This window comes from Tamandua tetradactyla, chromosome 6 (assembly GCF_023851605.1).
Source record: "Tamandua tetradactyla isolate mTamTet1 chromosome 6, mTamTet1.pri, whole genome shotgun sequence".
NCBI classification, from domain to species: Eukaryota; Metazoa; Chordata; class Mammalia; order Pilosa; family Myrmecophagidae; genus Tamandua; species Tamandua tetradactyla.
In genome coordinates, this window is record NC_135332.1 from 75,030,115 (window position 1) to 75,051,277 (window position 21,163).

The 21,163-nt window shown below is 50.2% G+C and overlaps 1 protein-coding gene across 2 annotated transcripts in view; it reads right to left on the reverse strand.

Annotated features, from left to right (window-relative positions):
• RAB40B (RAB40B, member RAS oncogene family) overlaps positions 1–20,167 on the reverse strand; it is a 32,937-nt gene extending 12,770 nt beyond the window's left edge. For both annotated transcript variants that reach the window (XM_077166306.1, XM_077166305.1), the window contains exon 1: positions 19,933–20,167. In XM_077166306.1, the coding sequence (XP_077022421.1) occupies positions 19,933–20,074 (142 nt within the window). In that variant the 5' untranslated portion in view covers positions 20,075–20,167. The remainder of the gene's footprint in view (positions 1–19,932) is intronic.
• Between the last annotated feature and the right edge of the window lie 996 nt (positions 20,168–21,163).

Sequence of the window (21,163 nt, forward strand, 5' to 3'; positions counted from 1 at the left end):
GATGACTGAGCTCATCTGTCACGTGGGCTGGGCCATGGTGTCCAAGCTGTCTGGTCAAGCAAGCACCAGCCTGATGGTTACTGTGAGGGTGTTTTATGGACTTAAATCATCTGCCAGTTGATTGCATCTATGACCGATTACATCTACAATCAACAAAGGCCATTGCCTTCAGTAATGAGGGAATCTCATCAACGAGTTGGAGGCCTTAAAGGGAGAACTGAGGGTTTCAGCAGTCAGAAGGAAGAATTTCCATCTCTGCTTCAAATGGCTTCTCCTGAGAAATTCATCAAAACTTTCCCTGGAGTCCCCAACTGTAGCCTGTCCCATGAATTCAGACTTGCCAATTCCCATGGTTATGTGAGTCAATTCCTGTAATAAATCTCCTAGTATTTACACACAAACATACAGACAGATATCTCCTATTCTACTAATGTAGCGTGTGTTAGTTTTCTGTGGCCGCTGTAACAAATGTCCACAAACTAGGGGGCTTCCGACCAAGAGAAATTCATTCTTCCCCAGTTCTGGAGGCTGCATGTCCCAAACCAAGGTGTGGGCAGGGCTCCCACCAGGGCTCCGGGGGGTGGGGGGGGCCTTTCCCACCTCTCCCGCTCAAGGTGACCCCAGTGCTCCTGTGACTGTGTCCCTCCTGCTTCTACCCACCTCTGCATGGCCTGCTCCTCTCCTCTCTTGTCTCCTCTATGTCTTATGGGGACACTTGTCATTGGATTTAGGGCTACCCAGGAATCCAAGGCTGACTTCATCTTGAGGTTCTTAATTAGCCACAAAGGTCCTTTTTTCAAATAAGGTCTCATTCTCACATTCCGGCTCATGCATGTGCCTCTTTGGGGGACCAGTCAACCCCTACAGGCTCATCCACTGGACTCCTCCCAGCACTGACTCTACCCATGGGAGGTAGGAGCACATCTGTCTGCTTGCACGTTTAGTGTCAAAATGTTCCCATGTGAACTGCCTGAAAATGTAGAGCTGTGTTCCAGTAGCCATGTTTCTTGATGATGATTGAATAATGAGATAGCGTTCACAATGTGACTGTGATTGTGAAAATCTTGTGTCTGATGCTCCTTTTATCTACTATGTCAACAGACGAGTAGAACATATGGAATAAAAATAAAGAATAGGAGGAACAAATGTTAAAATAAATTTAGCTTGAAATGCTAGTGATAAATGAAAGTGAGGGATAAGGGGTATGGTATGTATAAATTTTTTTTCTGTTATCGTTTTATTTCTTTTTCGGTTGTCTTTTTATTTCTTTTTCTGAATCAATGCAAATGTTCTAAGAAATAATGAATATGCAACTATGTGATGATATTGAGACTTACTGATTATATATGTAGAACGGAAAGATACGTTAATGTTTTTGTTTGTTCTTAATTTTTTTTAATTAATAAATAAATTAAAAAAAAATGTTCCCGTGCCTCTGAGGGGTGAGAGGCCCAGCCCGATGCTGCCTCCAGAAGGGGCTGCCTCCACACCAAGGAGGCCCTGGGGTCAGTAGGTCCTCGCTCTTGGACTTGTCTAACCCGATGTGCTTTAGGGTCAAAGGAGATAGTATTCCCTCCCCTAAAGCAAGGTTCTAAGGATGGAGAGCTTTAGGGTCAAAGGAGATAGTATTCCCTCCCCTAAAGCACGGTTCTAAGGATGGAGAAGAGTATATACTACTCATTAAGAAAAGGGATCTTATGATGATGAATATGCAACTATGTGATGATATTGTGAATTACTGATTATATATGTAGAATGGAATGATCATGTGTTAAGAATGTTTGTGTTTTTCTTGTCATATTTTTTTTAATTTAAAAATTAATTTAAAAAATTTTAAAAAAAAGAACAGGGATCTTTTCTTTGGTGGCCTTCTAGAAGATTCATGATCATTTGGTGGAACCTCAAAAAATTAAACATGGAACCACACATGAGCTGGCAATTCTGCTCCTAGGAGTGCCCTGGAGAACTGAAGGCAGGTATTCAATCAGACACTGTGCGCTCAGGCTCAGGGTGATGCCATTCACACAGCCAACAGGCAGGAGTGCCCAGGTGTCCCTCCACAGGAGAGCGTCTTTGCCACAGACTCTATCCAGCCATGAAGGGGGTGAAGCTCTGAAACACGTGGTAACATGGATGACCCATGAAGGCATGCTCCGCAGAATAAGCCAGATGCAAAAGGAGAAACATCATATGATTCCATATCTAGGAAATACCAGAATGGGTAAACCCATCAATGCAGAAGGTATTAGAGGCTACTGGGGCTGGAGAGAGAGATGGGGATCTGCTGCTAAATGGGTACAGAGTTTCTATTTAGGGGATGAAACAATTGGGAAATATAGTGGGGATGGTTGCACAACATTGTAAGTGTAACTAGTGCCACTGAACTGCACACTTAAAAATGGTGAAAACTTCCCCAAGTTGAATTCTTTTTTTAATCAGTAATTCACAATATCATCACCTAGTTGCATATTCATCATTTCTTAGAACGTTTGCATTAATTCAGAAAAAGAAACAAAAAGACAATAGAAAAAGAAATGAAATGAACACAGGAAAGAAAAAAAAGTTTATACCTATCATACCCCTTACCCCTCGCCTTCATTGATCACTAGCATTTCAAACTAAATTTATTTTAACATTTGTTCCCCGTATTATTTATTTTTATTCCATATGTTCTACTCGTCTATTGACAAGGTAGATAAAAGGAGCATCAGACACAAGGTTTTCACAATCACACAGTCACATTGTTACAGCTGTATCATTATTCAATCATCCTCAAGAAACACGGCTACTGGAACTCAGCTCTACATTTTCAGGCAGTTTCCTCCAGCCTCTCCATTACATCCTGAATAACAAGATGATATCTACTCAATGCATAAGAATAACCTCCAGGATAACCTCTCGACTCTGTTTGGAATCTCTCAGCCATTGACACTTTGTCTCATTTCACTCTTTCCTCTTTTGGTCGAGAAGGTTTTCTCAATCCCTTGATGCTGAGTCTCAGTTCATTCTAGGATTTCTGTCCCACATTGCCAGGAAGGTCCACACCCCTGGGAGTCATGTCCCACGTAGAGAGGGGTAGGGTGGTGAGACGGCTGGTTGTGTTGGCTGGAGAGAGGGGCCACATCTGAGCAACAAAAGAGGCTCTCTTGGGGGTCACTCTTAGGCCTAAACTTTAAGTAGACTTGACCTATCCTTTGTGGGGTTAAGTTTCGTATGAACAAACCCCGAGACTGGGGGCTCTGCCTATAGCTTTGGTTGTCCACACTGTTTGTAAGAATATCAAGAATTCAACTTGCGGAAGTTGAATTTCTCCCCGTTCTCACCACTCCCCAAGTTGAATTCTTGAAATTCTCACAAGCAGTGTGGACAACCATAGCTATAGGCTGCGCCCCCAGTCTCGGGGTTTGTTCATATGAAACTTAACCCCACAAAGGATAGGTCAAGTCTGCTTAAAATTTAGACCTAAGGGTCACCCCCAGGAGAGCCTCTTTTGTTGCTCGGATGTGGCATCTCTCTCCAGCCAACACAAAAAGCAAACTCACCACCCTCCCCCTGTCCACGTGGACATGAGTCCCAGGGGTGTGGACCTTCCTGGCAGCGTGGGACAGAAATCCTAGAATGAGCTGAGACTCAGCATCAAGGGATTGAGAAAAACTTCTTGACCAAAAGGGGGAAGAGTGAAATGAGACAAAGTGTCAATGGCTGAGAGATTCCAAACAGAGTCGAGAGGTTATCCTGGAGGTTATTCTTACGCATTAAGTAGATATCGCCTTGTTATTCAAGATGTAATGGAGAGGCTGGAGGGAACTGCCTGAAAATGTAGAGCTGAGTTCCAGTAGCCATGTTTCTTGATGATGATTGAATAATGATATAGCTTTCACAATGTGACTGTGTGATTGTGAACACCTTGTGTCTGATACTCCTTTTATCTATCTTGTCAACAAACGAGTAGAACACATGGAATAAAAATAAATAATAGGGGGAACAAATGTTAAAATAAATTTAGTTTGAAATGCTAGTGATCAATGAAAGCGAGGGGTAAGGGGTATGATAGGTATAATCTTTTTTTTATTCTGTTTTCGTTTTATTTCTTTTTCTGTTGTCTTTTTATTTCTTTTTCTGAATTGATGCAAATGTTCTAAGAAATGATGAATATGCAACTAAGTGATGATATTGTGATTACTGATTATATATGTTAATGTTTCATTTTGTTAAAATGTTTTTAAATAAAAAAAGGTGAAAATGGCAAATTTTATTTTTAAAACTTGGTTAAATTATGGCCAAAAAAATTCTGATCAACCTCTGATTTAACGCCACTAATATCTGAGTTTTTTGAGAAGTATTTCCAAGTCCCAGTTAAAGACCATCATATATGGCCTCTCTCTCTAAGCCACCTTGGTGGGTGAACTCACTGTCCTCTCCTCTTCATAGGATTATCTGAGTTTTTTGAGAAGTATTTCCAAGTCCCAGTTAAAGACCATCATATATGGCCTCTCTCTCTAAGCCACCTTGGTGGGTGAACTCACTGTCCTCTCCTCTTCATAGGACATGATGCCCAGGGGTGTAAATCTCCCTGGCAACGTGGGACTTGAATCCCAGGGGTGAGTTGGGACCCAGCATCATGGGATTGAGAAAATCTTCTTGACCAAAAGGGGGAAGAGAGAAATGATACAAAATAAAGTGTCAGCGGCTGAGAGATTTCAGAGTCAAGAGGTCATCCTGGAGGTTATTCTTATGCATTATATAGCTATCCCTTTTTAGTTTAAGGTGTATTGGGGTGGCTGGAGGAAGTACCTGAAATGGTTGAGCTGTGTTCCAGTAGCTTTGGTTATTTAAAAAAAAAAAAACTTTTTTATTGTATAGTATAAATACAAGATATACTGGCCCCTCCCCAAAGCGTCCACTGGCACAGGCCCAAGTCTTTGGGCCACTGGATCTCTGACGGCTTACAGCCACCGTCCGCCTCCCAGCCCACATGAGGGAGAGCTCCTACCTGATGTCCCCAGGGCACCCCCCCAGGCCCCCTACCCAAATGAACTGGGGTTCCGTGACACACCACCTGGCTCTCCAAGGATGCCTGTACCCCACCCGAGCCCTAGCACTCAGGACCCTCCTGTGGGGTCCCGATCACGTCCTGTTGCCGTGTGGGGGCTCATGCACCACTTAGTTCCAGAACCTTCCACCCAGCTCACTACCACACAGGCCCAGAGAGCAACTGCCGGTCTCACTTCAAGTTACTTTTTTCTGTAAAATCAAAGTTGTTTCAAAGATAAATCCTTTGACACAGCTGTGCCTGCCTACAGAGAAACTCCTGAAATAGCCAGGTTCAAATATATATAGTAAGGATCATCTTTTTCCCTGCACATATTTACTGGCAGCTCTGTTCTACTCTCAGCCATGCTTTCTTTCATGCCCTCTCCACTTGTGAGGTGCTGTTTTCTCAGCGGTCGTGTTTCTTCCTCCATCACATGTGGGACCTTAAGTTCTATCTCCCGCATCCTTAACACTTCTGATAACTGTAAGCTCGGTGCTGGGGTCAAAAGATATAATTCAAATCGAAGGCATTTAACTACTGAATTCAATCCATCAAAATAAAATAAAAAATGCATAAACACTTGTAGAACAAAACCTGCTGAAACGCACGCTGAGAGTCACAATAATGGAGACAAAAAGAGAGATCATCTTAACTTTCTTACAAAAGGAAAAAAAAAAACAGGAAAAGTCAAATGCCAAGCCATTCCCTACACTTTTTGCTCCGCACTATGAAAAACTAATTTGGTCATCTAGTTCGCACCCTCTTAGAGCAGACGCACCCGGGGGCCACGACACAGAGACCCGCTCTTGGTAAAAATACTGATTAAATGCAGTTTATAAAAACGTCACCTTTGAGTACCTGACTTTTGAGAAACGGGTCTCAGGTGGAATTAAAATAGCAGAAAGCGGGTCAGTAGTTGCCACCGGTCGGGAAGGACGAGGTGTGGCTGCTAGAAGGACGGGTTTCTTTTTGGGGTGACGAAATGTTTTGGATGTGGATAAAGACGATGGCAGCCTAACAGCATGAAGGTGTAAACACCACTTCAAGATGCTGAATTTCATGGTGTGGGAGTTGCCCCTGGGTGAAATATACAGATTTCTTACCCAGAACCGTTTCCTTGGCTGGAAGAGCACATTGTCGGCACAAGTCGGGGTGCTGGTGGGAGCAGCGCTGACAGGCGGGGCCAAGGACGCAGAGACGCGGGGTGCCGCACCTGGATTAGACCTCAGAGCTTCACCTCGGCTCACTCTGCCCCTCAGAGGGCATCTCTGTTTATCTAAAAGCTAACCCCGGGGGGGGCAACAGTGGCTCAGCAGGCAGAGTTCTCGCCTGCTATGCTGGAGACCCAGGTTTGATTTCCAGTGCCTGCCCATGCAAAAAAAATTTTAAAAAGTGCAAAAGCTAACCCTGTTTTAGACAGGGATTTAAGATGCTTTCATCCATTACATATCCAGGCCACGTGAATGTTTCCTCTTTGCTGAATCCTCCCCTTCTCCCTTCTGAGAAGGGGTGTGTGCTCCCTGCTATAAGGGCTATAATTTCATGCATCAATTTGGCTCCATTACGGTGTCCAGTTGTCTGATCAAGCAAGCTCTGGCTGTGGAGCTGTTTCGGGGCTGGATTTGCATCTAGTCAGGTGATTGCATCTACAGCTGATTGCATCTACAGTCCATAAAGGGGACTGTCCTCAGCGATGTGGAGAGTCTCCTCAACCAATCAGTTTGAGGTCTTAAAACCCAGAACTGAGGATTTCAGAAGCCAGAGAAAAAACGTTTGCCTCAACTTCAGTCCACCAGCTTCCCCTGGGTATTCACACTCAACTTCAGCTTCACCTCTATTAGAGTTCCAGGCTTGCGGCCTGCCCTACAGACTTCAGACTTGCCAGCACCCATGGTTGCATGGCACAATCCCTTATAAAAGGTCTCTTCATATATGTGTATATATGTATCTCCTGTCAGTCCCATTTCTCTGGAGAACTGTGACTAATAAACCTGTGTCTTCTTAGTTTTCCTCTGAACCAGCGGGTGGGTGCACAGCGGGAAAGGGGGAGCAGGTGGGTCCCTCTGCCCACCAGGCTGGCCAAGGGTGTGTATAGAACTCCCCTCTCCCGAGCACCCCCTCCTCCCCGCCCCCCCCCCCCCGGAGTGGGGCACAGCTCCTGGGTCCTCCCCATACCCCCCCATCACCCCCTCCCCACTGCCCCCAGCGCTGCACACCCCAGCCCAGCTGTTGAGGCTGCACCTAGCGGTTGCCCCAGAAGCAGGAGAGCAAGGGGTGTCCAGACCAGCCAGGACAGATGCGTGGGCCCACGGGGCATCCCTCCCAGGTGTCCAGAAGCAGCTGCCGGCCACACGGGGGGTGGGCAGACAACAGCCCCTGCTGTCCAGCCTGCCGGGCCCTGACAGCACAGGGCCACCTCAATGGGGCTCAGCGCTCCCCTGGCTTAGGGTGCTGGGGTGGGGGCGGGGTTTGTCCCCCTTCTGTTCCAGCCAGCTGCGATCTGCCTGCTGACCTCACACCCTTTCAGCTCACCCCTGCAGGTGGCAGGGGAGGCTTATTTTTGGCCGCATCCCGGAGCTAAACCTTTGCCCGCCGCCCAGGTGACAGTGCCCTTCAGGAGGGAGCCCTGAGCCTGGCTGGCACCCCGCACCCTGCCTCCCGGCTGGCAGCAAACCCTCCGCAGAGGGCCTGGCCGCAGCTCTGCTGCCCACCGACGACACGAGCAGCTCAGGGACCTGTCCTGCACCCCAGTCCCCCCTCGTCAGCCCGAATGCCGGGGGCCGGGTCTTGGCACACAAGAGCCCAGGAGGGAGGGCGTGAAGGAGGAACGACAGGGGAGCCAGGTGGCCCGTGACAGCGTGTGCTCACGTGGTGGGGGGTCCTGCCGCCACCCAGGACCGAGCCCTTTGCTGCAGCCAGGTCCACGCAGTGAGGGCGAGCCCAGGCCCATGGGCAGCTGACAAGCATGAGGGCAGGGCAGGGCCGGGAGGAAGGTGCTGAGGGCTGGGGCCAGGGTAGCGCTGCCCCCTATACGAGTGCAGTGCCCTGCGGCAGGGCCCCTTCCCTGGGCAGTCCCCTCAGGCTGACCCGACACGACCCCGGGCCTGACCCCCAGCCCCCCTCGTCCCCCATGACCTTCTTGTCTAATAAATGTCCTACTTCACCTTAGGCTACAGCTTGGTTAACTGCCGTCAAGAGCCAGCAACCTTCTAACTGTATAGACAGATTTTTAGCCAAATCTCCATTGAGGGCAGGCAAAGAAGGCTCATTTACTGCTTAACTACAAAAAAGGGCACATTTGTTGGGTGAGTTTCTCACCATCCTTTGGTGTTTGGGCAACCTTGCTCAATGTATATGAGAACAGAGATGGTATGCTTATTCTTTGCTAATTTGTTCTATGATATCATTTCCTAAATTGCAAGGAAGAAAGGAAAATCCATTTTTATTCAGTATTTCTAATTATTCGTATATTTCTAATAATTGGCATTATTACTTATTCCGTATCTTTCATTGATGCACAGGAAATCCAAATGATATATCTTTATGTATCACACCATGGAAAGATGGGGTGGAATACAAAGTCCAGAAACAGACCCACACACATAAGGCCAAGTGATTTTTACAAAGGCAATGAAATAGAGAAAGGATGTCCTTTTCAACAAATGGTACCGGAACAACTGGATACCAATAAGCAAAAGAAATGGGGTGGGGGGGTTGCAAGGGTAGTTCAGTGGTAGAATTCTCGCCTGCCATGAGGAGACCCAGCCTCGACTCACAGCCCATGCACTTCCCAAACAAACAAGTAAACAGAACGAAAAACTGAAGAAACAAAAAAATTCAACAAATGGTGCTGCAAAAAGGGGATACTCATATGGAAAAAGAATGAAATGTAACCCCATCATACAGCATACAAAAAAAAAAAAGAAATGAAATGAAATGAACCTCGAGTTATAAAAAAATTACGTGAAAATGGAACACGATTGTGGCAGGTTGCGTAACGCAGCCAGGAAGCACGTTCTCAATCTCTGTCGGTTCCTGTGGGTGTGGACCCACCCTAGGTAAGGCCCTGTGGAGACGTGACTTTGAGCTGAGGTGCGGCCACTGCATCAGGAGGGGTCTAAATCCTATTACTAGCGGCCTGCAGAGAAGACCCAGGGAGAAAGCCATGGGGGAGAAGATGCTGGAAGTCAGCGCAAGCTGCAAGAGAAAGAAGAGGCGTGTGTCGCTGTTTGACCGGAAAGACAGCTGGCAGCTGGCAGCCGGCCCCAGAGTGCCACATTCTTCAGGGAGAAAGCCTCACCTTGCTGGCGCCTCGATTTTGGACCCCTCATTGCCTCAAAACCTTGAGCCAGTAACTCCCCTTTGTCTAAGCCAACCCATGGCACAGATTTGTACTTGCAGCCAGGAAGTAAGGCAACAGTTGTAAAACCTAACCTGTAATTCGTCTAGAATAAAGCATAGGTGTTTCAGTCTGCCAAAGCTGTCAGAATGCAACATACCGGAAACGGATTGGGTTTCAATAAAAGGGGATTTATTTAGTTAAAGTATAGTTCTTCAGAGGAAAGGCAGCTAACCTTCAACTGAAGTTCCTTTCTTACTTGGGAAGGCACAGGATGGTCTCTGCTGGCCTTCTCTCCCGGCCTCTGGGTTCCAACAACTTTCCCCGTGGTGATTTCTTTCTGCATTTCCAAAGGCCTGGGCTGAGCTGCAAGTGCTGAGATGAGGTGTACTGAGCTGCTTGGGCTGTGCTATGTTGCACTCTCTCAGTTAAGCACCAGTCAGTTAAGTCAAACATCATTCATTGCAGCAGGCACGCCTCCTAGCTGACTGCAGATGTAATCAGCAACAGATGAGGTTCACATACCATTGGCTCATGTCCACAGCAACAGAACTAGGTGCCTTCACCTGGCCAAGTTGACACCTGACTCTAACTACCACAATAGGAGAAAACCTTTGCAAACTCGTGTTAGGTCCACAGACCTTCGCTACATCATCAGAAGCATGATCTATAAAGAAAAAATGTACAAACTGGACATCTTCAAAGTGAAAATGCCTATTCCTTGAAAGATACTTAAAATATTAAGACAGCCTACAGACAGCCTGGAAGAAAATGTTTACAAAACGCACTTCTGAGAAATGACCTGTATCCGGAATACATTTAAAAAGCCTGAGAACTCAATAATAAGGAAACAAAACCACTCAAAAAAATTTTTTTAAGAGCAAAAGATTTGAAGACACACATCCCCAAAACAGAAGAGAAGAAGGGTAAATAAACCCATGAAGAGATGCTCAACATCATTAGCTGTTTAGGGAAAATAAAATCAAAACCACGATGAGATGCCACTACACACCTAAGAAAATGGCTAGGATTAAAATCCTACCCACCGAGCCAGTGCTGCTGAGACTCACACGGAGAGCCGTCTGATGCTCTTATAAACTTAAATATACACTTCTCAGATGTATGGTATACTCATCAAATACCCGGTCCTGGCTATTTGCCTAAGTGGAAATAACTGCAGTTCACACTCGAACTTGTGTGCGGACGTTTACAGGATCTCTTTTCACAGCTCACCCAAAACTAGACGTCGGACAAATGTCCCTCAGTGGTGAGTGGGTAAGCAGCTGTACTCAGCAGCAAACCAGAACGAAGGACCCATTCGCCCAACAACTTGCTCAGTCCCCAATGCCCTCTGCAGAGTTGGGTGGGGGGTGGGGGGGGGGGGCAGAGCTCACAGAGGGGCCAGGGGAAGTTCTCGGGATGAGGGATGCTTCTACCCCCTGATTGTGGAATTGATTACACAACTGTACACACTTGCCAAAATTCATAAAAATGTACCCTAAAAAGAGTGAATTTTACAGCGTGTAAATGGTACCTCAATAAACCTTGCTAAGGAAGAAAAACTAAGGTGGAAAGAAAGAACTCTTAACAGAAGTCCTCACATTTGGTCGTGCAGGTAAAACACAGATCCCTGGGGCCCCGCTAGAGGTCCCCACACCTCCACCTCCTGCAGGGGTGAGCCCTCAGCACCCAGCTGGGAGCATCAGGTCGGCCCAGCAGACAGGGAAGCCCAGGGCATCTGCCTCTCCCAGACAGCAGCCAAGTATTTTAAACCGCAGTCGAGCGGAAGTCGGTCTCCTAAAGCACACCCATCACTCTAAACTGGATATATTTTCCTTCCAGCTGGATCTTATTCATCTAAAACAGAACTTAGTATTTTTCACACTTAGCAATTTCTTTTCCTGTTAAAATAACTCTTTAGCTGGATATAGTAGAGGCAACTGAAGTTTAATATTTATATTTATGATTCTATTCCTGTAAATTTGTTTTGCTTTTATTTTTAATAAGACAAAATGCCCTCCCGGTCCAAGTCCCACTGTAAGTGGCACAGGAGGGGCGACGGTAACTGGTGAATTATCAGTCGGCAGGAGGCTGGAATCTGCACAGCGCAGGGTCTCGGGAGCCTCCGTCACCCTCCATGAGCACCTCTGTGGGGCACCCAGGACGGGTGAGGCAGAGCTGCCAGGGATGGCCCCGTGGGGCAGGGAGATGCTTTCAGAATTTGGGGTCCTGAATGGGCAGTTTCCAGCTCTAGGAGCGGGTGTTCCGCTCTGTCTCTAGCCGAGGGGGCCACAGAGGCATCTCGTCCTGTCGCCAGGGGCCCCTGAACCCAGGAGCCACTTCTGCACCGCATGGGGCTGGAAAGTCCCCCTGCCAGCCCTGGTGTGGTGGGGCCCAAACACCCCTGCAATGCCTTAAAAAGAGGCCAGGGCATGCGATTTTGTAAGTTTGTCCAGAGTGATGCCCCTATAAATCCCAGAGTGATTTGAACAGTGAATAAAAAAGTATTTGCAAAGTCCCCTTGGGGGTATGGGGAGAAAGGGGAAAAATTTAACTTCCCCATGTGGAGAATTCCTGATATTCTCACTGACAGGTTTAGGAGGCGAAAGAGTGAGAAAGAAGGAAGGTAGACCAGGAAATTTAAAGTGGGTGGGTTTATTTCGGTGCTCCCGGGCAGAGCTCACTGAACCCAAGATGGAGGGAGGTGAGTCCGTGCACGGGCTTTGGTGGGGGCAGCTTTTAAGGACGGAGGTCAGGTGACGTCCGGAAGGGGCAGTTCATCAGTACCTGACGTCATGTTGGGAGGGGCGACACAGCCTCCGCAGCTCCAGTTGCAGTGCCCTTCCCCGTTCCCCCGACCTAACACTCACAAGCAGTGTGGACAACCAAATCAATAGGCTGAGCCCTCAATCTTGGGGTCTGTTCATAAGAAACTTAACCCCACTAAGGATAGGTCAAGTCTACTTAAAATTTAGGCCTAAGTGTCACCCCCAAAAGAGCCTCTTTTGTTGCTCAGATGTGGCCTCTCTCTCCAGCCAACACAAAAAGCAAACTCACCACCCTCCCCCTGTCCATGTGGGACATGACTCCCAGGGGTGTGGATCTTCCTGGCAGCATGGGACAGAAATCCCAGAATGAGCTGAGATTCAGCATCAAGGGATTGAGAAAACCTTCTCAACCAAAAGGGAGAAGAGAGAAATGAGACAAAATAAAGTGTCAATGGCTGAGAGATTCCAAACAGAGTCGAGAGGTTATCCTGGAGGTTATTCTTAACGCATTAAATAGATATCACCTTGTTATTCAAGATGTAGTGGAGAGGCTGGAGGGAACTGCCTGAAAATGTAGAGCTGAGTTCCAGTAGCCATGTTTCATGAAGATGATTGAACAATGATATAGCTTTCGCAATGTGACTGTGTGATTGTGAAAACCTTGTGTCTGATGCTCCTTTTATCTACCTTATCGACAGACGACTAAAATATATGGATTAAAAATAAATAAATAATAGGGGGAACAAACGTTAAAATAAATTTAGTAGATTGAAATGTTAGTGATCAATGAAAGGGAAAGGGGTATGGCATGTACAAATTTTTTTCTGTTTCTGTTTATTTATTTTTCTGAATTGATGCAGATGTTCTAAGAAATGATCATGAATGATGAATATACAACTATGCAATTAAAAAAAAAAAGAGGACGGGAATGCCAGACGCACTTAGGAGAAAGCAAACCGTAAAGCCAAACAGCCGTCAGCACAGCTGATTAGGGTTATAAAGATCCCGACAGAAAAAGCGCACTATTAACAGAGCTTCATGTAAAATGAAGGAATAAATGATAAACGTCTCTAAAATATCTTCCCCTTAATCAAAGCGGAATTAAGTGTGATGCCTATATATTAGACGTGTGATGTGCTTGAAAGGAAGGAACGGGTTTCTCTAAATTCTGTAATGAAGAAAAACTCAAAGTATGCAGTAAACCCGGTAGCTGCCGACGCCCCTTTCAGCTTCTCTCCAAACACCCGGGATCCCCGCACGCGTCCTGCCGAGGAGGGGCCGGCGGTGGCATCGCAGGGACACAGGGTCATCGCAGCTGACCCCCGGCGCCCTCCCTGCCCAGACCCCAAGTCACGTTCACCTGGGGTGGGGGGTCTTCAGCGCGCAGAGGTCAGGCCGAAGGGCAGTGCCCCCTGCGCCCCGGGTTGCGGGTCACAGCAACCTCACGACTACACAACGCCCCGGGCCGGCGGAAGGGCGCGCCCCGCCTACAGACGCATCTCGGGGGCTCCTTCTCCGGGGCCACCTCCTAGACCCACCCCTGCGGCCCTGGGTTCCAAGCGTCCGGTGGCCCCGCCCGTCCATGGCGGTCATGGGCCGTCCGTGCCACCCACACCACCTCCCGTGCGGCCAGGGGCTGGCCCAGCACGTGGGGACACGTGAACCGCCCCCGGGCGCTCGGCCCCCACCCTATGCGCACCCAGCCAGGGGCCCCTCCCTGCCTGGAGGATCCCAGAAAGAATGGCCCTGGGCCCCCAGATCGCAGGGTGCTCCCCAGCCCTCCTCCCCCAGCCACAGCCCCTTTGCTCCCCTCCCCCGGCCCCTCCCCCGTGGGCATGCCTAAGCACTGGGGCAGGGGGGGGGGGGGGGGGGGGCTGGGGGGGGGCGGGTGATAAGTGTGGAGAAGCGGCCAGTGAAAGTCTTTTAAAAAGAAAACTTGGTGTAAATGGAATTGCATGATTTTTAAGTACACGGAAGCATTTGTGACACAATTTAAAAAACCCAACACGTTTTACAAATGCACAGGGAGCCCGGGATGGAGTGTGGCAGGTGGAAAAGGGGGAATCCTCTTCCCCCTCAAGGGACCACACTCAAAAGAAACAAGAGGAAACTCAACACGACGTTAGTTCCCACTAGAAACAGATGGCTTCAAAAACTGGGCTTTAAATCGTCAAGTGGCTGCCAAGGAAGCTGGCAGAGGGTCTGCCAGAATCAATACGTCCTGCCACTGTGCAGAACTGGAGAAATATGTGTGGGTGTCGCTGGGTGGAACGTTTGGTAAAAGGCAAATAGAAGTGAAGAAAAGGCAGAAGAAACGGAGAAAACCTCTGCTAAGTGTACAGCTTTAAGTAAAAGAGCTCTGCTGGTCCCTGCAGGGGAGAAAAACCTCCCCCCACCCCCACCCACCCAGCAGTGGGCCTGAGAGACCAGTGGGCAGGGAGGCTGTTCACCTAAGGCAGCCCTGGCTGGCACCCACTCACCTGACCACCCACGGCCACTCGCCTGAGCCCTGACCTCGAGGGGTCCCTCGCACCGCCTCCCCGTAATTCCTCGCAGGCTCATAAGCGGGGTCTACTGCTATTTGCTCTTAGCAAAAGCCAACTGGAGAAAGGAAAGTAGGGTTCTCCTCCTGGGAAGAAGAAGCTGGAAAAAACAGCCAGGAGAGAGTAAGAGGCAAGAGACTGTGGCATTTAGGGTCAGTGCTAACACTGATGACATGGGCAAAAGGCAGAAAACTCAGTGCCTGGGGAAGGGGGGTCGCCACCTGGTGCTGGAAGCATTTCCACCAGGAAGAAGAGAGTGAGATGTGAGGCTCAGGGTGGGCAGGGGCTGAACCCAGCTCTGCCCAGGCCACCCCTCCCCGCTGACCCTGCTGTCCAGGCTGCTCCCCACCTCAGTCTGGGGAGATGTGCAGGCCCCAGGGGAGGGCTGGATTGGGGGACTGACCTGCCAGGCAGCAGTGAGGGCCCTAGGGCTCCCAGTGGTGGCAGGCAGGGCCTCTGGGAGTGGCAGGCACCTGTCCTGAGCAGTGGGCAACTTAGCAGGGGGGGTCTGTCCAGCCCAGAGGGCCCCTTCCCCTCCCTTGCCTCCCTCACAGGTCACAAGATGGAATCCAGGACCCCTGCCCTCCAACTGCAATCTAAGAGGCAAATGGAATGTCCTGGTGTGGAGAGTCCAGCCTCAGCCCTGTGACCAGCACAGTTAAAACGCTCGGGCCAAGCTTCTGAGGTGTGAGCAGGGTGCAGGGACATGGGCACAGCAGGGCACAGCCATGGCACGGGAAAACCCAGCACCAGGGACAAGGACAGAGCACGGGAGAGTGGCATACCTAGGCCCGGGCGAGGGTGCAGTGCAAAAGGGGACTTTCCAGCTGGGCGAGCATGGGGGACAGGGGCTGACCGCCTGCCTCATCCCACAGGGGCAGTGCCACCATTCTTGGCAAGAGTGCAGCTCCTAGGGGACACTGGCACTGCCTGGCGTGGGCAGAGGTTGATTTAACAGGACCCCGGAAGTCTACCATAAAATATCGATGAAATGATGGGCTGCTTCTTTGAGTAAAAACCAGGCGGCAGGTGGCGCGGTGCCGAGGGCGGCCAGGGGCCCTGCATGGGCACTGGGGGCAGGCCTAGGGCCAAGGGCCCGAAGGGCAGGTCTCAGGAAGGGAGCTCTCTGCCCTCTGCCCACGAGGAGTCTGGGGCCACTGGATGCCCCTCAGGGATGAGGCATGACTATTTCACTCTGCAGATGCAGACCTGCGCTGGCCAGGGGACAGACACAAGGGACAGGCTGCGCTGGCCCTTGGGGACCTCAATGGCCACAGCCGTGTGGGTGGGAAGCCCTCCGAGGAGGCCAGCCCTCCTGGCCAAGCTCACCATTGTCCCTGGGAAGCAGATGAGGTGAGGGGACAGGTGCTGCGGCTTGTGTTGGGGCTTCCTCGCGCCCCTGGAGGCACCGGGCCTGGTCCCTGCACCCAAGAAGCTGGGCTGACGGCTGGAGTTGCCAATGGCCCCTCCTCGGCCAGGGCTGCATGGCCACCCTGAGCAGCTCATCACGGCCACCTTCGAGGCCATCTGAGGACCACAGTCTCTCACCCTCATCCCTCGGAGAGAGGCTGGTTCCCCAGTCTCCCTCTTGGGAATTCACTGACTGCCCTGCACAGTCTTGCACCAGAGCCTTCACACAGGGACCCATGCAGGACACCACCTGGACACCACGTAGGGTTTATACAAGAAAATTAAGGGACTTAATTAAACCTGAAAAAAATTACGGGCTTTCGTCCATCCAAAGATGCTGCTAGAGTGAGAAAGCAACCCCTAGATGGGTATAAATGTCCACTTGACATTTATCCAATACTGAACTTATATCCAGAATGTGTTTTTTAAGAAAAACCTCCTACTAATCAATAAAGAAAAGGTCAAACAATCTAGTAGAAAAAAATAGACAAAAGACTTTGATACTTCACAAAAGAGGAAATCCAAATAAATATATGAGGAAGTATTTAATCTCATTTGTCACCAGAGAAATTCAAATTAAAATGACACACTATCCAAAACGGCCAAAATGCAAAAATAGGGAAAATACCAAGAAATGGTAAAGAGAGAAGCAATCCAAACTCTCATACTTTGCTGGTGGGAGTATAAATTGATATAATCACTTCAGAACACCACTTGGGAGTATCTACGAAAGCTGAGCATGTGCTCACATGTGCATACCACACTTAGGTATATCCCACCAGAAATGCACTATTTGTACACCAAAGACACATGCTAGGGATGCTCCCGGCTGAACTAATCATAAAAGAACTGGGAACCACCTAAATGCTCATCTCTAGCAGAATGGAGAAATAAACCACAGCGTGCTCACACTAAGATTATGCTGTACCATGAGAATAAGCAACCTACAGCTACATCAACGTGGGTGCATCTCTCACACAAACAGGAGCAAAAGAGACATTCACAATTCCAGGCTGTACAATTTCATTTATACAAAGTCTAAAAATAGGCAAGACCGAATCTGTGCAGTAGTTGACCTGAGGGCTGGGTGGTGACTGGACAGAGCACAAGAAAAGGTCTGGGATTCTTAGGGCTTTGTGTCTGAATCTGAGTGCTGATTAGGTTTGTTAAAATATATTGAGTTGTGTAAATATAATATTATATTATATAATAATTTACATATATATCATACTTCAATTAAAAGTTTAAAAGAAAAGGAACAAGAGACAAGGAACCAGATCTAAAAGAAAGGAAATTCATCCTGATTACTTCATGCAATTGAACAACTTAATAAGAACATAATAAGAATAAATTAATTAGAATTAATAAAAATAAATTTGTAAAATAAGGGCTCAAAGAAGAACTTTTTTAATGAAATGATTTTTAAAAAAATGAAAAAAGGGAACTTACAATACTAAGGAACAATTTGGAGACCAAATTGAATGAACAAATATATTAGAAACAGCTAGGAACAGTAACTAAAAATTACTGGCAAATAAGAAAAGTTTGAGCTAATCACAGAAATGCAAAAGAGAAAGACAAATGGTGAAAGCAACTGGGGAGAAGTGAATGGATATGGTAGGCAGATAAAGATGCTCCAACACAAGTATAATTGGTGTGACAGGCAGACTACTGCTGCCTCCAAAAAAAAAAACTCCCATTCTCATTCCCCAAAGCCTGTGAATATGTTTGGCCACATGACAAAGGGGGAGTCAGGTCAGTAATTAGCTGATCTTAAAATAAAGACAATGCCCTGGACCATCCAGGTGGACCCAATGTAATAAGTCTCCTTAGAAGTGCAGATGGAGGCAAGAGAGTCCATGTTTGAGCAACGTGCTGGGAGAGAAATTTAACCAGTGTTTGCTGGCTCTCATGGTGGAAGCAGGCAATGTGCCAAGGGGATGGGGGCCTCTCAGCCCTGCCAAGACGCTGATTTGGACCCAGTGAGACTGGGTTGTGCTCCTGACCTTCAAAACTGCAGGACAATAAATCTGCATTGTTCTAACCCGCTGAACTTTGGTAATCTGTGATGGCAGTGATAGGGAATACAACTGGCATCCCTGAAGTAGCAGCACCAACAAATGAAACACAAAATGCTTTACAAACATAACCCTAACCCTAACCCTAACCCTACAAGCCTGGACAATGTACAAGTTATACCACCGGCTACAAAACTCAGGGAATAGGAGGAGTGGAAGTGGAAGCATGAAGAGGCAAACGCCCTCACCGTGCCATGTGAGAAGCAAGTAATGCTGCTTCATGCGGAAATGTCATTTCTTAAAAAGTATAATGATTGACTTTCTATTTCTCATAATCTCTTTTCTCAACCCTAGAACAATCCTTTCGCAAATCAAAAACCCACAAAAGTTCTTTTATACAGTGCCTCAAACCAAACCGACAACAAAATCTTTTGCATAAAGTCTCTTTTTAGCCTTAATCCTCCCCCTCTATGCAAGGAGAAAAACTTTAGAAGAAGGCATTAACTAGTTATTTTCAGCAGTCCTCAGTTCAGCATATAACAAAAAGGAAGTAAAGCAACAGACGCATACCTGAGCCTTTGTTCAAACCTGAAAGCTCTACAAACTTTCCCCTTAGCTCCCTCCTCCCATTTACTCTGCATCACCCAGCGAATACAGAAGTCGAAAAGCTGTAAAGCCGGGTCCCCACACCACAGTTTAAAAGCACCGGCCCTCTGGGGAACTCACACTTGGTGAGCGCTGGATTTCTTTAAGCCTATCGCTGCTGCTCCGTTCCCAGGGCCGGAGCTCCGAGGACGAGACCCCTGCCCCCCAGCAGGTGACACTGGCCAGCGCTCAAGGCTAACAGCTTTCTGGGCCTCACACCTCCCAAGGCCCCCCCTTGGGGCTACCCTCCTCTGCTCTGCATTTCGTGAGCTCTGCAAGCCCAGGAGGGCGGAGAGCACGGGAGACTCCCAGCCACAGGGCTCGGTGTTAGAAATGCTCGTTCTGGGCCCCGAGACTAGAGCTTGGAGGTGACCACCCACGTGTCCTGCAGCAGCCACAGAACTCGCTCACGGAAGCAGCAGCCCGAGCCTCCACGCTCAGACCCGTGGGCACCGCCCCCGCAGTCTTCCCACAGGCAGCACTTTCATCCCCTTTCTTCCCTCCCCACCGCCTACCGCCCACCCCCTGCCCTTCTCCCCATCGCCCACCCCCCACTCTTGCGGTGTCTTTTCCCTGACCCGGCTCCTTTCTCTTAAACCTCAAACTTCACCCACTGTCTGCCCCTGCCACGGGCGCTTCCTTCCTCCCGCCCAGGGTCACCTGGGCACCTTGCCCTGCAGGGCGGGGGAGCCCTGTGCACCGGCCTGGACTAATCCTTCTGCGTCCTCTCCCTCCCCTCCCACTCCATACAAGCCCAGGGCCGCTGTCTGGGTCCCGTGCGCTCTGCCCCAGGCGCACTCGGCTCCTGCCCTTCCCGGATGCTCCTGCCCAGGCCGGGTCGGCTCCTGCCTACCGCGCACAGGCCCCGAGCCCTTCCCAAATGCGTCGCGCGCACGCGGGTCTCCCTGTGGGGCCCCCCTGGGGTCAGTGCCGCTGCCAACCCTCCTGCAAGTATCCACAGCGGCGCAGTCGCGCCAGTGCCCGCCCCGTGCCTCGGACCCGGCGAGGGAACGAGAGGGGCAGCCACAGCCGCGGGCGGGAAAAGCTCGATCCCCGACGGGGAAAGACAGGGGCCGGCATCAGCTCCCCGCGCTCCCCAAAAACCCCTCTTCCCCAGCCGGCGCCCTGCGCCCCGCGCCTCCGGGACCTCAACCTTCCAGGCCCGCGTGCTCACCCGCGGGGTGGCCGTACGGACACTCGGTCGCTCCGTCCTGTAGGCTCGCCAGGATCTCGTCCTTGCCCACGTCGCTGTCGCCCACCAGCAGGAACTTGAGCAGGAAGTCATAGGCCCGGACCGGGCTGTCCTGGGCGCTCATCCTGGGGACGGCGCCCGGTCTCCGGGGAACAGAGAGGCGCGGCGCGAGCCCGGCGGCGGCCCAGCGACTGCAGCTGACAGCTCGCAGTCCCAACCCGCCCGGCCATTGGTGGGCAGCAGTTGCTAGGGCGACCGCGTGTGGTCATTGGCTGGGCTGCCGCTCCAAGTCGGTCTTGTCTCCACCTCCTGGCGGAGGCTCCCGTCGAGGGCGGGCTGGAGGCGGTCCCGAGGGCGGGCCCCTGGGCGCGGCTCAGTCTCGGGAGTCAGTGGCAGGAAGGGGGTGGGGAAGGGGCAGGAACGGGGCGGGGCAGAGGCGGGGAGGGGCGGGGCCGGGCGGGTGCGAATTCTCCGGCGTGTGGGGCCCAGCCCCGGGGGCGCGGTCCGCCTCGGGCGTAGGCGGGGCGAAGGAAGGGCAGGTTCGGTTCCCCCGGGCGCCCGGGTCAGGCTAGTGGCGGCGGGTCTGCCCCTCCGGGCCTCGGCCTTGAGCCCGAGGGACTCGGCGTGCGCGAGTGCGCGTCTGGCGGTGGCCGCTGCGAGCGCTGAGAAAGAGGCGTCGGGGCGCCGGGTCCAGCCTTTTGCGCTTTGGTTGCCGCGGCCGCCGAATGCAGGCAGTCGGCGCTCTGAAGCCCCCACGCGGGCTCCGTCCTCAAACTCGGGGTGAACGGGCGTGGGGGGCGGCGGCCCAGGCCCCGGCTTCTCATCCCTGCACCAGGCACTGGGGACAGCCCACCCCGCGTTACTCCTGCTTGCTCGTGGCGGGTGGGGGTGGGGTGGGGCCGGGAGAGGAAGAAGGTACCGCCGCCGTCAGCTGCTTGTTTTCTCTTGCTTTCATTGGCTCGCAGCACGTGTTGCCTCTCGGTTGACAGCTAGTCATTTCGCTTTAGGACACCGATCGTTTACTTTATTGGTTATCTGATTGAAGTACTGGTGAGGCCACTAAAGATAAAGGAAGGTCAGAGGGTGGTTAAGACAGAAGGCGGTCACCACAAACACACACACACACACGCACACACACACACACACACACACACAAACGGACAAAAAAAAAACCTGAGAGGGAGGTGGAAATCTGACACCCCACCCCACCCCC